The sequence below is a fragment of the Papio anubis genome, chromosome 4, assembly GCF_008728515.1.
Source record: "Papio anubis isolate 15944 chromosome 4, Panubis1.0, whole genome shotgun sequence".
Lineage (NCBI taxonomy): Eukaryota > Metazoa > Chordata > Mammalia > Primates > Cercopithecidae > Papio > Papio anubis.
Genome location: NC_044979.1, coordinates 93165760 through 93181421, shown reverse-complemented (window position 1 = coordinate 93181421; position 15662 = coordinate 93165760). Strand labels below are relative to the sequence as shown.

The window sequence follows — 15662 nt, the reverse complement described above, 5'->3', positions numbered from 1 at the left end:
AAAAAATGTGAGGGATCTTCATTAAGTGGCAATTTGATATATGATAAAGATACCATTTCAAAAATGTAGTGGGAAGGTGGAGAACAGGACATGTTTAGGGCAGTGAAACTATTCTGTAGGATCTTGTAATGGTGGATATGTGTCATTATACGTTTGTCAAAACCTGTAACATGTACAACACAGAGTGAACCCTAATGTAAACTATGAATGTTAATAATATGTAACAACATTGGGGGTTGGGCACAGTGGCTCACCCCTGTAATCCCAGCACTTTGGGAGGCCGAGACGGATGGATCACTTGAGGCCAGGAGTTCGAGACCAGCCTGGCCAACATGGCGAAACCCTGTCTCTACTAAAAATACAAAAACTAGCTGGACATGGTGGTGCCCGCCTGCAATCCCAGCTACTCAGGAGGCTGAGGCATGAGAATCGCTTGAACCCAGGAGGCAGAGGTTGCAGTGAGCAGAGATCTTGCCACTACATTCCAGCCTAGACAACAGAGCGAGATTCTGTCTCAAAAAAAAAAAAGTAACAATATTGACTCATCAATTGTAACAAACATACCACATGAATGCAATATGTTAATGATAAGGGTAACTGTGTGTAGAGAAGGAGGTGAGGGAATAAATGTAAATACTGCACTTTCTGCTCAATTTTTCTTTTTCTTTTTTGTGACAGGGTCTTTCTCTATCACCCAAGCTGGAGTGCAGTGATACAATCTCGGCTTACTGCAGTCTCGAACTCCTGGGCTCAAGTGATCCTCCCACCCCTCCTCCCAAGTAGCTGGGACCACAGGCATGTGCCACCATGCCTGGCTAATTTTTTATCTTTTGTAGAGACGAGGTCTCACTGTGTTGCCCAGGCTGGTTTCCAACTCCCGGATTAAAGCGATCTCACTACCTTGGCCTCTCAAAGTATAGGGATTACAGGTACAAGCTACCTCACCTGGCTCAAATTTTCTCTGAAGTTAAAACTGCTCTTAAAAAAAAAGTCTCTTAAATAATGTGGTAAGAGATCAGATAATCAAAATTGATATTGAGATAACTTAATCATTTAGGGAACCATTAGACTCCTCACTCATAATACACTCCCTCTTCCCCTGGGAAGGTAAGTACTGAGAAGGAAGTTTCAGTCTCTATCCATCACATGTGGAAGAGTGAATACAGGATGAACAAGAGTGTAGCAGAGGTCACTGACAACACAGAGCCAGGCATTGTGGCTCATTCTTCTTTCCTAGGTCTGCCCCAAAAGTGGGACATCAATCACTGGGGCAGGCTTGCCCCTCTGGCAAGAGAGGACTGTTCCTGCTCATCAGTTGCTCTGCCTCAGACTGGGTAGGTAAGTTTAGTTTAGGAAAGAAAGTACAGAAAGCCCAATTTAATGCTTAGGTCAATGTCCTATAGTTAGAACTAGTAGTGACGGGTCCTCAAATATGTATGCATAGATATTCAACATATCATAGAGAAAGAAACTTTGGTGCTGCTTTAGTGCCTGCAAGATTTGGGGGCTTTTACAGGAAGAATCCTTTGGTTCTAGGAAAGGTTAACCTCAGAAGAGGCAGACATTTTAGGCATCTGTTGGTATCATGACCTTTTGCTCTGTATCAAGTTTACCACACGGGATTACAAAAGGCAGCTGGGTCCATGTAAGCGCTAAAGCACTGTATGAAGATTAGCTTTTAATCACATGTGCTGTCATTAGTAAGAGGCATGCAGTCAACTGCCCCACGTTCTATTCTTTGTTATATCACAAGGAGGAGACTGAGGAATGACTAACCTTTAGATTTATGTGGCTTGTCAAGAAGGTTCTGCAATCAGTCCCTCCCAGCATGATATCAAATTGGCATTGAGTATAAACCCCTGAGCAGATTGTAGATTCAACTATAGCTGGGTGGTAGATTTAAGTCACTGAAAATATAAAGGGAAATGAAGCCCTTATTAGATGGGGTAAATAATTTTCTTGGATTAGTTACTAGAAAAGCCTCAATAAAGCAATAGTAAATGCAAAGGCTAAAAAACATTAAAAAGACTTCTCTAGAAATCACATTTGTCAGAAAAGCAACGAAAAACAGGACTGAACTTAAACACACACATTAGAATAAGGCAAGTGGGATAGCGAAGGAAAAACAAAGGAAGATACCTAGACTAAGCAGAAGGAAAAGAGGGACTGCCTTCTTCAAGGGAAACATATACCAGGTCAGGCCGAACAGCTTTGCAAAGGAAAGGAGACTTTGGCATAATTGCCCTTTAAGAGATGGGACTAAGAAAAAAAAAAAGCTATTTTTATTGTTATTTATTCAAGGAAGGTGTTATGGACCAAACAGGAATAGAAGAAGAGAAGTAAGAATTCAGGAGTAGATTAAAACGGTTCTCTCAGAAAGGCCTGGATCAGCACTTTGGGAGCCAAGGCATGTGGATCACCTGAGGTCAGGAGTTCAAGACCAGTCTGGCCAACATGGCAAAACCCTGACTCTACTAAAAATAGAAAAATTAGCCAGGCTTGGTAGCGCGCATCTGTAATAGCAGCTACTCGGGAGGCTGAGGCAGGAGAATCACTTGAACCCGGGAGGCAGAGGTTGCAGTGAACTGAGATCATGCCACTGCATTCCAGCCTGGGTGACAGAGCGAGACTTGATCTCAAAAAAAAAAAAAAAAAAAAAAAAGCCTGGATCTAGGAAAATTTTATGATTCCTCTTAATGCTAAAGATATTAAGAGAAAATTAGAGGACTTCCCTTAAAGAATAGGACAACTATAATAGGCCATTACAATTCAGTTCAGACAGATTTGAAAAGGAGGAAGATCAGCAAGAGTATTTCTTGCATTATTAAGTAATTTTCAAGTTGATATTGCTGGGAAGACAGGTGTGGTATTTGCTATATGGCATATGGTATATAGTGGAACTGAGAAGTTTGTGGAACTAAGACTCTAAGGGAGAGTACTAGATCACATTAAAGTAAGTCAAATAACCCAAAAGTAGTCCGGCTCTAAGTTCTATGCTGGACATCCCCACAATTAGAATTACCTTTCTGAGATTAGTGAAGGCTGGCAGTAACTGAACTAATTCTGAATACATGTGCTCTCTTATTTTCCACTAGGGGAAGCTCTGTAGGAAATGCATTAGAGGAATAAGTATGTAAGCAAAACAAACACCAAAATCATAAGGAAAAGAAAAAGAAAGGTATTCTAATCTAAAAGGGTCAGCTACCTGATGTAGAAAGGAAAAGATCCAACTTAAGCAGGTTAACAAGTCAGCTGAGGCTGCCTGAAAGAACAGATGTACCATAGAGGAAAATGCAACACTAGAGACATAGCCCATTTTGACACCAATAGGTAACAGAAAGGAACATGTCTGCACTGCTGCTGAGTTTGCAAGGCCTAGAAAATTCAAATACTGAGGAAAAGCAAAGTTTTTAGGAGCATGCTGTAAGGGCCATATTGGTCCCTGTGGGACCACAGGTCTTAAAGGAATGTTAAAGGCCATTCTCCAGCTGAGACAAATGGAGAGGAAAGGAGGACAAATCCCGCCAAGAGACAGGATTCATAGATACAAGGAATTTCACAGCATGACAGGATCTTAATGGGCACACAAAGGTGAAGAACAATCAGGAAGCTCAGAATTTTAAGGAATGCAAGGCCACAAACTGGTCTGCAGAACTGCTGGCTACAAATGTGAATCACTCTTCTCTCAAAAATGAGAGAAGCTTTGTCATTAGATAGAACTCAATCATTTCAGCATCAGGTTGCCAGGAACACAGGGTTCAAAAAAGATGTCAAAATTAAGCTTTAAATGTGCAGGATGGACAATAGGGAAAGAAGGGAAACTCTATGATACCTGATAGCTGAGTATTATCACCCTGGCAAATTTCTAACAATTGTCCAAGACAAAGAATGAGTCCTGGCCATGCGTGGTGGCTCATGCCGGTAATCCCAGCACTTTGGGAGGCTGAGGAGGGCAGATCACGAGGTCAGGAGATCAAGGCCATCCTGGCTAACATGGTGAAACCCTGTCTCTACTAAAAATACAAAAAATTAGCCAGTGTGGTGGCGGGCACCTGTAGTCCCAGCTACTCGGGGGGCTGAGGCAGGAGAATTGCTTGAATCCAGGAGGCAGAGGTTGCAGTGAGCTGAGATCACACCACTGCACTCCAGTCTGGGCTACAGAGCAAGATTCCATCTCAAAAAAAAAAAAAAAAAAAAAAGAATGAGTCCTATGCCACAGAAGCATCAATATATATGGAAGAAATCTCTTCTATAGATGGTAAACAGTGCCCCTATAAGCATGGAAGATTCCTCCCAACTGAGTTTAGCCTACAGTCTGTAGATTATAGAAAGCTGATTCAGACTGGCAAGCCAAAAGCCAAGATTGTTATGTTTTATTTGAAAACCCTCTGTTCCCCAGAAACCAAAGTTTATACTCTGTTTTGGCTGTGAAAAATAATGTGGGTTAGGATTGTATAAACAATATGTCAACATCTGGGCTGTTTGGTATAGAGATGAGAGATCTTCTTGTATCAATCCTAGGGACGTTCTGACATACTGGAAAAGTGTGGCATCAACTACCTCGAAATTGGAGAAAGTCAGCTTTGGAGGTGCTAAGCTAACTAAATCCATTCCAATGGAAGCTAGCCCACATTGCAGCTGCTGAAGAAGCTACCCTGACTGTACCCAAACACTCAAGCAAATGCTTTCTGGCTGACTAAACTGAACAGTATAAGAAACCAGGGTGAGCACATATTTGGAATTCAACTGCCTTTCATTTTAATTCAGAAGAAGAACATAGATGTTGGAATTTAATCATGAGAGGGCTCATAACAGTCAGATTTGGGAGATTTTGTGTTGCTAATACAGAATTATACAGAGTGCTTTAGGCTGTCATTTGGTTCACCACAGAACATCCAGAGAGCTATGAATGACACCTCGGCTTAGAAAAATTTGAGATGGGAAATAGAAGTGAATAACTGCCAGCCTGTAGTATCTCAAGGCCTGGTGTTAATAGTTATCCACCCATTTCAAAGCATTCTTGGGTAAAAATTTTAAAAACCTCTTAAGCTGGTCTTCAGAGGATACAAAAAAGAACAGTTATTAGTAGAGGAAAATAGCCACATAAGCACTGAAGATAAAGCATTCCCTGAGGTAGTAAGAAAATAGCCCAAAAGACAAGGCAAACTTGGAAAAAATAACTTATAGCTACTTGGTCCAGCTACTTTGTGCTGGAGGTTTGCGGCGGGGCTTTGGTGCCTGAATTCTATCATTCAGCCCACTGAGATTCTCAACTCAGGTTGTTTATATAAGGAAGGATCAATAACCAAATAAGACATAACAAGATGCACTTTTGACTGAAGGGCAAGTACTTGTTAATCTCCCATATGCAGTGCTTCTCTCATAAAACAAAGTTGGAAAATGAAGCTTTGCTTGATAAGCCAACCTTTAAATTGCCCCTACATATCCCAATAATCTAAATTTTGGAATCTGCACAGTCATATGTCCTACATGGGAAAAATGAAAGAGATGGCTTGGCCCAAACGCAGCTTATGGAGTCCATCATAACACATACCTTACCTGTCCTACTCAGCAGATGGAGTCCTTAAATACAACAAGGTAGCTCTCAACAGAGTAACTTTACCATTAATAAAACAGCAGTGTCTTCAGTTCCAACTTAATTAGATTAGCTACTCCTCTCTCGTTTGACAAAGTGAGGAAGTGAGATAATACGAGCTCAAGATGCCTCATTTCCTTTTAGCTTCTTACATTCGTGCTTTTTGAGCTTCTTTTTTATGTAGCAGCATTCTCAAATAAGCTAATCTAATATAATTTATATAGACAGAATGGTCTCTCTGTAGCAAGAATTAACAGCCTGGCAACCAAAAAATGGAAGAGGCTCCCTTCAATATTTGGGGTTTTTTGTTTTTTTTTTTTTTTTTGAGACAGAGTTTCGCTCCTGTTACCCAGGCTGGAGTGCAATGGCACGATCTTGGCTCATGGCAACTTCCGCCTCCTGGGTTCAAGTGATTCTCCTGCCTCAACCTCTTGAGTAGCTGGGATTACAGGAATGCGTCATCCAGCTAAGTTTTGTGTTTTTAGTAGAGACAGGGGTTTCACCATGTTGGCCAGGCTGGTCGCAAGCTCCTGGCCTCAAATGATCTGCCCACCCCAGCCTCCCAAAGTGCTGGGATTACAAGCATGAGCCACCGTGCCTGGCCCGGCTCCCTTCAATATTACACTTAATGATTCACTTACAAATATTTTGCTTCTAATCTCAGCAATTAGTCTTTCTGCTAGTGGGTTCTGTTAGTTTAGAGATTTGGAGGCCCAAAAGAAAAGTGATTCAACCAAGTGATAGAAAAATGTTTCCATAGGATTGAAAGTTAAGACTGTGACCTGCCTATATTAGCCTCCTAATTTTTACCTCCTCATCAGGTAAAAAGAACAAAAGATAGGGCTTTGAAGGCTAGCTTAATATTCAACGTAAGTTCATGACAACCTCAAAAGAATCTTTAAAAATACTGACAGCCATAATACCATTTCTATTCTTTGCAAAGACCACTTTCCTCAACCTCCAGCTTTGCCTTCTTCCTCCTTCATTTTAGCAGATGATCATTTTCTTTCTTTTCTTTTTTTTTTTTTTAATAGAAAAGAGAAGTCACTTGATAGAAACTCCTTCATTTTTCTGATTTCAAACACACCTACTATCAATCCCCTCCTCCTTCCCACTTTTATGGAAGAGGAACTGCCCCCCACCCCTGTTTAAGATTAACCACATTTGCTTTGGATTTCATCTCAGGAATTATCTATTAATTATCCACTCTGTCTCATATACATTCAACCTCTACATCTCTTTTTCTCACTAGTTTTTAAAGACATCTATATCTTTCCCATTTAAACAAATAAAACCCAGCAACCTTCGTTTGACTCCCTCTCCCTTCAAGGCCAAATTTCTCAAAACAGCTGCCTGAATTTCCTCATATTCTACTCACTTCAGCTTACATTAATCGGACTCCCATTTGTCTCCCCATCAAAATAAGTCTTACTACAGTCAACAAACCACTCTGTGTTGCTATGTCCTACAAGTATTTTTAGTTTTAATCTTATTCTGACCTTTTATCAGCTTCAAAAATTGCAGTCCTCCTCTGAACACAGTGCTTTAGACCATTTGGCCATTCTGACTTTCTGTGATCCTCCTCCTGGGAAGGAGAAACAATTTCTTCCCAATTTTCAAAACTCTCCATTTTTCTCCTATTCTTCTGGTGACTCCTTTGTTATCTCCTCCATAGGCCCATTTCCTATCCTTTATTCTGGACTCTTGACTCTTCACAGCTTCAATGAAGAAGTTATCTTCTACGTGCAGATAATTCACAAATGTATACATCTAACCCACAACTTTCTAGACCTGTCAACCTGTCATATATACTTGTGTCCCAATGATATCACAAACTAAACACATCTAAAACACAAATTATAATCCTTTCCCCAATGTCTTGCTCCTTTTCCAATACCTCCTTTCTCAGTGAATAGTGTCATCATCCATTTCGTTATGCATTCCAGAACCCTAGAGATCATAAGTGACACCTTATGCTGAATCCCTCAACATCCAATCAAGTACCAGCATCACAACACAAATAGCTAACACTTATTGAGATGTTACTTGTTATCAGGTCGTATTTTAAGTTATCTTAATTTGGTTACCTAATTTAGTTACCTAATTTAGTTATCACAACTACATATGGTAGTTATCATCACCAAGTCCTGTTGATTTTATTATCTTTTTAATCTATCACCTTTTCTTCATTAATGTTGCTTGTGGCTGCCACTGTCATCACCTCAGTCCAAAGGACCATCATGTCTCACTGGACTACTACAGCTTCCTATTTGGTCTGCCAACAACCACTCGGAAAACTCTTTACTTCATTTACCATAGAGCAGTAAGTCTTTTTTTTTTTTTTTGATAGAGTCTCACTCTGTCTCCAGGCTGGAATGCAATGGCGCAATCTTGGCTCACTGCAACCTCTGCCTCCCGGGTTCAAGCAATTCTCCTGCCTCAGTCTTGTGAGTAGCTTGGACTACAGGCACGTGACACTATGCGTGGCTAATTTTTTGAAGTTTTAGTAGAGATGGGGTTTCACCATGTTTGCCAGGCTGGTCTCAAACTCCTGACCTCAGCCTCCCAAAGTGCTGGGATTACAGGTGTGAGCCATTGTGCCAGGCCAAGTCATCTTTTTTAAAGAGGAAAACACCCCACCTCTACAAACATGCATGCACATGCACACAAACATGCACACACAGATTTTAGAATAAGGGCAAATCGCCTAACTTGACTTATGAAGCTATGCATGGGCAGGTCCCTAGCTACTTCACCAGTTTCATCTAGAACCATTGTCCTCCTTATGTTCTGTGCTCCAATTACACTGACCTTTAATCAATCTCAAACTTGCCATTCTATAATAAAGTAGGTCTCCAACTCAGAGCCTCTGAATATGTTGTTCCCTTTACTTGAGTCGCTCTTCCCTTTTCTCTTTACCTAGTTAACACCTACTCTTATTTCAGCTCTCAATGACCACTTCCTTAGAGAAAACTTCCTGATGGTCAAATTACCCACCCATATGCCCTCGTTGTACCATGTTATTCTCTTGTGTAATACCTATCACTGTTGCAATATTACATTTATTTGTGTGATTACTTGACTAATGTCTTGCTTTTCTACTAGACTATAAACCACATGAGGATTGGGACTGTCAGGGTTTGCTTATCATTGCAACCCCAGAATCTTGCAAAATGTCTAGCATACAGTGGGTTGTCAACAAGTATTCATTTCAATGAATGAGCTTGCAAGCCAAATTGAACTAGAGGAATAAATAAATAGTGACTAAGAAAACGTAGTGAATTTACTCAACTTCTCATTTTAATGGGCGGAGAGAAGTATTTACAGGGGTACGTTGATTAAACCCATTAAGAATGGGTTTGCTGGTTGGTTGGTTCAAAAGTTGGAGAGGTTAAAACAAGCTTAAAACAAGCAAGAATCCAGCAAAGAAGAAAAGTTAAAGATGCTCAACAAAGATGGAATAACCAACAGTATAATACTTCTGAGAAACCCAGCATCCAGGAAGCCAAAGCCTATATAGAAGTACTGGCCTTAGAAAAAGAAGCAGCATCTCCATTGAAGCAGGATAAGAAGAGAAAAGGGGAAGTGTCAAAATAGGTTTATAGATCTGGTGGTAGAAAGTGAAAAGATAGATAGTTCTAGACTAATGACTTCTATTTATCTATGATGTCAAAAGAGGGTGATCTGCTGAAAGTGAGGATCTATAGAAAGGATTCAGATTGGAGGAAAATAGTAAAACAAAAAGATTGCTCACCGGCACTGATAGTCTAGTGGAAATTAGTGGCCAAGCACTTACTTGGCAGAAGTTGCCCAATAATGAGATATTTTCCAGCTGTGCTTGGAGCCGTGCATGAAGAAGGTAATCAGTCATCAATACTGAAGTTTGCCAGATGGACATGAAAAAGGGACAGAGGGTCAAGAAAGCTGGGGCACTGGAGAGACAGTGGAGTGACAATAGCTTCTAAGCTGGACAGACAGAAAAAAACAGAAAACAGTAAAGTACAGGAAAAAGAATAGAAAGGTCTGGATGACTGGAGTTGTCAATGAAAGTTGAGAGAATTAAATGAGTCAAAGCATGTAAAACATTCTGCAAAGTGGCTGGAACAGAGTTATAAGGGCTCAAGAAGTCTTATTATTATCAAGGGGTTAACACTAAAGGTTTAGATTATTCACAAGAGAACCTAAAGATAATGCCATGTAGTAATTTACAGTCAGACAGATAAGAATACAGAAGCAAAGTCATTTTAGCCAGCAGGTGAGCCCAGTTAACTGCCCAATACCTAATTGTCAAATCAGCTTTGTAGTTCTCTCACATAACTCTCAATAAGGACTTTAACATAAGCTTTCAAGTTCCAATTATGCTTTAATTCATTTAATGTGGAGAAACTACAAACTATGTTGGTACTCAGGAAGGTCTTAAAACATCTTCCTCCAATGTTAAGAGACTCCTGGACTTCATTAACAAAAAAGAAGAGTATGGCAACAGCAATGTGCATGTGCAATAGTGATTGTGACCCAGACCTGCCTTGTAAAGCTTCTATTTTACATATCAGGTAATAACATTAATCTAAGCAAAAAGTTAAAGAAATACATGAAAAAGTACTCAATCCAATTAAATAAGATGCCACCCAGTTAGAATTGCTAAAGTGATAAGACTGACAACATCAAGTGATGGCAAGGATGCGGAGCAAAAGCCTCTCTCACACACAACTGGCAGAAGCATAACATGGTACAATCACTGGAAAAGTACGTGACAATATCTTTTAAAGCTGAAGGTGATATAGCTTATGACTCAAAAATTCTTGTTTGGTATTTCCCAACACAAATATTAATATATACATATGCATACCAAAAGGTATGTACAAAGTGTACAAAAATGTTCAAAGTAGTACTAGTCTTAATAGTCCCAAACTAGAAATAAACCAACTGTCCATAATGATAGAATGGATAAATTGTGCTATATTCATTCAATGGGATACTATATACCACAAGGATGAAGTAGTGCTACACAAAGCACAGAATAATCTCACAAACAATGTTGGCTTTAAGAAATCAAAACACAAGAGTTTATGCCATATGATTACATTTATAAGTTCAAAAACAGGAAAACCCCACCTTTTGCCAATGTGCTGCAGACTTTCATGAATGCACCACACACCAAAGACAGAACAAAGAGCTCCTCTTAATGACAGGGGCGCACAGTGCCCTTAGAAGGTGGCATGGCATTTATCAATGGCTGCTTCTGCTCTAACTTCTATGGTTACAGAAGTTAGAATAGTTGTTACTACTGTGGGGTTAGTGACTGAAAAGGGCATAAGGGGTACCTCTGGAGTACTGGTCATGTTCTAGTCTTGTTGGTGGGATGTGCACTTTGTAATAATTGAGTTGTACATTTATGATTTGTGCCCTCTTTTATGTATCCCATACTTCACTGGAGAGTTTACTTAGAAACAAAAGGCTAGAAATGACAAAAACAATGTAGGCAAAGGCTTTAGAAGAAGCCGAGGCTGCTGGCTCTGCAGAAGCCCCTTTTGCCTCGATGTATAGAATTGGCCACTATGCTATAGAGAGATGGAATGACCTAAATCATGTTATCTAAAATAACAAAATGAAATAATGAGACAGCAGGGACTGGAACTGAGGTATGCTAATCTCACAATGTTCTGAAATTTTTGAAGGAATTGTTTCTGGATGTTTACAGAGGGGTCCTCGTCATCTAAGCACTCATTATCCTGATCCTTAAAGCAATGAGATTGTAAAGGGATGCAAAAGTAGTCATAACACAAAAATATTTACTGAAGAACAAGAGCACTTATAAAGTTGGTCCTGGCTCAAACATTCCTCCTCTGGCTCAGGCCAGCTACTGTTTCTGCCAATTCCCATCAACTGCCCTTGTCAGTCATTCTTGGTGAATTATTTCCTGTGTTATGATGTTAAACAGGACAATACAATATAACCATAATGTAAATCAATTGCAAAGTGAAACTGCACATCTTGCAAAAGATGCATGATTCCATGAAGTTGATAAAAGTGCTATCGGAGAACTGTTTGAATCACATGCCAAACCACTGACAAAAGGAGAACCTGGCAGATTAAGGTCAGTTAATCATTGTGGAGGGGATCCCTGGTTGTTCACCAAGTAACCATGTTTTCCTTCCTACTCAGTAACAGAACCCTGATTTTTCAGTAACTGTATTTCTATTGTAACAGTAAATAAGTGATGTTAATATACTCCAAAGCTAGGAAATGTGAGTCAATTTTTAAATCCAAAGAGCTAAATGGACAGTCTCAGATAATCCTCTCCTCCTCAAGTAAATATTTGCTACTGCAACCCAGTTGCACCCCATCTATTTAGGGATTGAGGCAATGCTTTACGATGCTATGATCCACGAATGAAAACATATTTGAGGGAGCAGGAGGGAACCTAATGAGTCTTCAACAAGTTTAAGCACTGGTAAACTATGTTCAACTACCATTACAGGCAGGCAATAGCTAAATGCACCACCAATTTGAAGTCTGTGGTATTGTAGATACAACAAGGTTTACATGAAAGGAACATGAATTTGAAAATAGATACATGGAAGTAAGTCGCACGAATTAACGAATTCAGACATTCACAGTACTTCAGCACAAAGGCCAGGAAAGATTTGAAAGCATTCCCGTAGACTGCACTGGTGCACTGTAGCAGGAGCTGGTGAACAAAGACAAGATCCCCGCAGTCAGGGTTTGCTTATAGAAACCAGAAGTTAATACCTTCATAAAAATCTTAAATTCCTCTACTGTTGCCCATATTCCCAGAACCACTAGACAAAGCAAACTAGGTTTTGCAGTTACACGCAACTCACATCCTGCTTTGTCCTCTTGAAATAGGATCCCAGTCAACAAAACCCAAACATTCCCACAAATCTCCTTAGATGTGTATTATCTATAAATAAAGCTTACAGAAAGGAAAAAGTGACTTTCTATGCTTATCGGTATAGATGTTATGGAATTAAAAAAATAATAACAAAGCCTCTTTGGTTCACCTTCGCCAGCGTTAAAATCCGTTCTTTTCATAACCCACCTTTCGCCGATGTGCTGCAGACTTTCATGAATGCACCACACACCAAAGACAGAACAAAGAGCTCCTCTTAATAACAGGGGCGCACAGTGCCCTTAGAAGATGGCATGGTATTTATCGATGGCTGCTTCTGCTCTAAATTAACACGTACAGGAGGACTCGTTTTCAACTAGCTCCACCGGGAAACACTGGAGGGGGCGGGGATCCTTATTTAAGAGCAGCTGATTTCAGGCCAGCAACTCTCCTCCCTTTGGGGGCTTCGGTTTGGGCTATGCCAATGGGTTTCTTCACACAAGATCTCACGACACTTTAAAACGGCTCGCCGGTGGAAGAATCCTCGCCTCACAAAGAGATAACTAGGGCAGAGCTGTTACACAACCGATACCCGACGGCGAAAGCCAGCCCGAGGAGTCCCCCAGGAGTCTGACTTGGGAGCTACATCCTCCGCAGGCGAGAAGCACTTTTGCTCGAGAATTGTTTTACGCGCCCCTCTACCAACTGCGGACTCGCCTGCGAAAATGGAAGAAGGGGCGAGGACCGAGGAAGAGGGGCGCGATCCACAGGGCACGGGGTTCGACGCCAGGAGCCAGGGACCCGAGCCCCGGACCACCTCCCACCGTCGTCCGTCACTCCCACAGAGGCGGTACCTGTTTCCGCATGTTATTCATGACGCCCATGAAACCCGCCAACAATTTAGCTTCTTCCCGAGCAGCAAGTTTCTTCTCTGTCTTCTTCTTGCTGCTCTTCTCCACCCCGGAGGCTGCCATCCTCCCTCAGCTCGGTTCACGCCCGGGACTCGCCGGGCCGAGCGAGGGGTCGCACTCTCTGGGCACACTGGGGATTCTATTGACCAAACACGGCGATCGGAACTGCGGCTGCAGCACCCAGCTCTGGAACGCGCGACAGGCGGCGGTGGCTCGGCCACTGCCGAAAGACAAGGCCGGGCGGCCCCCTCAGGAGCGCTCAGGGAGCGACGCTGCCAGCTGGGCTGCGTCCGCGGGCAGAACCCGAGTCCGGCCGAGGAGCCTGCGCACTTTGCGCAAGGAGGCGGGGGCCCTTTGAGGGGAGTCAGGGGCGGGGCCTCGAACGTCACAGTGGCGCGCCGCTCCGAGCAATGCGACTGCAGGCATAGGTGGGGCCGGGTGCATTGTCGCTGTCCCGCGCTGAGTGAATTTTGCCTCGGAGCTGATCCGAGGTCGCGCCTGCCCTTCTGTGTGCCCAAGGCAGATTTCCAGGTTTCGGTTACGTGATTATCTTTTTGTTTTTTGATAATAGGGCGGTGGAACATGCAAAGGTGTCTCCCATCAGTGTAAGGCTTCATAGGAACAGGGTCGGTGTTCAGTGCAGTATCTGAGCCTGGTGTATGGTAGGCGCTCAGTAGATATTAAATGATGAAAGGATGTTACTGCACGTTAAAGTCTTGTTACACCGAGTACAAGATTTATTTTCATGAGATTCATAAAGCAACAGCACACAGTCACGTTGCTGTCTCCTTGGCGTGCAGTGAGTGTCTGCCTAACTAGGCTGGCTTACTATGTGTTCACAACTGAAATCAGTTGTCAGTCAGTTCCAGAAATCTTCAGTTAGGCTTCTCTAAGTGTTTTTACGGTAACACGGAACTCAATCACAGCCCTCATGGAAATGCTTTTTGTAACCATATTCTTTCTAGTATATAGTAATATACAGGATTATTTGAAATTGTACATTAATATTATGAAAACTTTATATTTCATTGGTTTTCCTCCTCAGTCTATATAGGACTGTATAGAGACCTATTTTATGTAAAATAATTTACACTATTGAGGCATTTTTTTTTTTTTTTTTTGAGGCAGGGTCTCTGCCCCGTCACCCAGGCTGGGGGTGCAATGCAGTGGCTTGAAGCCTCAGAACTCCTGGGCTCAAGCAATCCTCCCATCTCAGCCTCCCAAGTAGCTGGGATTACAGGCATGCAACACAACTCTGGGCTAATTTTTAATTTTAAAATTTTGTTGTTGTTGTTGGTGTTGGTGGTGGTGGAGAAGAGGTCACACTATGTTGCCCAGGCTTGTCTTGAACTCCTGGCGTTATGCAATCCTCCCACCTAGGCCTCCCAAAGTGCTGGGATTACAGGAATGAGCCGCCAGTCTTGGCCCACAGTATACTTTTCTTGTTGGGGACAAACAACATAACATAATCCAGATGAAAGAGCAAACTATATATGCCTCAATTTTTACAAAATAGTAAGATATTTATGTCTCTGTACACTTTATCTTTCTTCTTTTAATCTAGAGGTTCTCAGATGTGCCTCTATTTTAACTAGTTGATTTGGGGATTTAAGGTGAACTCTGGCAATAGGAATAATTTATTGTTAATAAAATTAGAAATGAGAAAATTTTTCATTCACTTTATTAAATGACCCAGGACACTGAAGAAAAACAGAATAGCTTTTTTTTTTTCTTGTTTTTAATAGAAAAGAAGTAGAAATCTGTCTTCTAACTCGGAGGCCTTGAGAGATGAAGGATCCATGATTCAAAGGCAGAAATGTAGGTGATGAAAAAGAATGCTGTTCTGCAATAAAGCAAAAAAGAAACAAGGAACAGCATCCTTAGTGCTTGGTGTTAGAACAGTCTTTTTACATATTGCTGAATATAAAACATCAAAGTTCATGGACGAGCCATAGGATTCAGAACTCAAAGAGACCACAGAGATTATACAGTACAGGGGTTAAGCATGAGACTTTGCCTGGATGCAAAGTCAAGCATCTCAACTTTCTAGTTGTGCAACTTTGGACAAATTGCTTAACTTCTGTTATGCCTCAGTCTCCTTATCTGTGAAAATAGAACCTACCACATGGAACTGCCATAAAGATTATAAAAATGCTTAGAGGGGTGCCAGCACAAGACCCTTAAAATTACTTTACTGAGTTAATAATACACACATACCTCAGAGATATTTCAGGTTCTGTTCCAGACCACCACATAAAGTAAATATCGCAGTAAAGTGAGTCACACAAATTTTTTGGTTTCC

General features: G+C 41.3%; 1 protein-coding gene across 4 annotated transcripts in view; it reads right to left on the bottom strand.

The window, feature by feature from the left end:
- Positions 1 to 13714, bottom strand: part of KLHL7 (kelch like family member 7) — a 69382-nt gene extending 55668 nt beyond the window's left edge. The window contains exons 1-2 of one of the 4 annotated variants that reach the window (XM_009203245.3): positions 13304 to 13687; positions 1777 to 1907 (exon numbers count right to left, since the gene is read on the bottom strand). In XM_009203245.3, coding sequence (XP_009201509.2) covers positions 1777 to 1830 — 54 coding nt within the window. In that variant the 5' untranslated portion in view covers positions 1831 to 1907; positions 13304 to 13687. Of the gene's footprint in view, positions 1 to 1776; positions 1908 to 12659; positions 13232 to 13303 lie in introns of those variants that run through there. The other 3 variants (XM_003896212.2, XM_009203244.4, XM_009203247.4) reach the window with 3 other exon arrangements.
- Positions 13715 to 15662: the final 1948 nt, after the last annotated feature.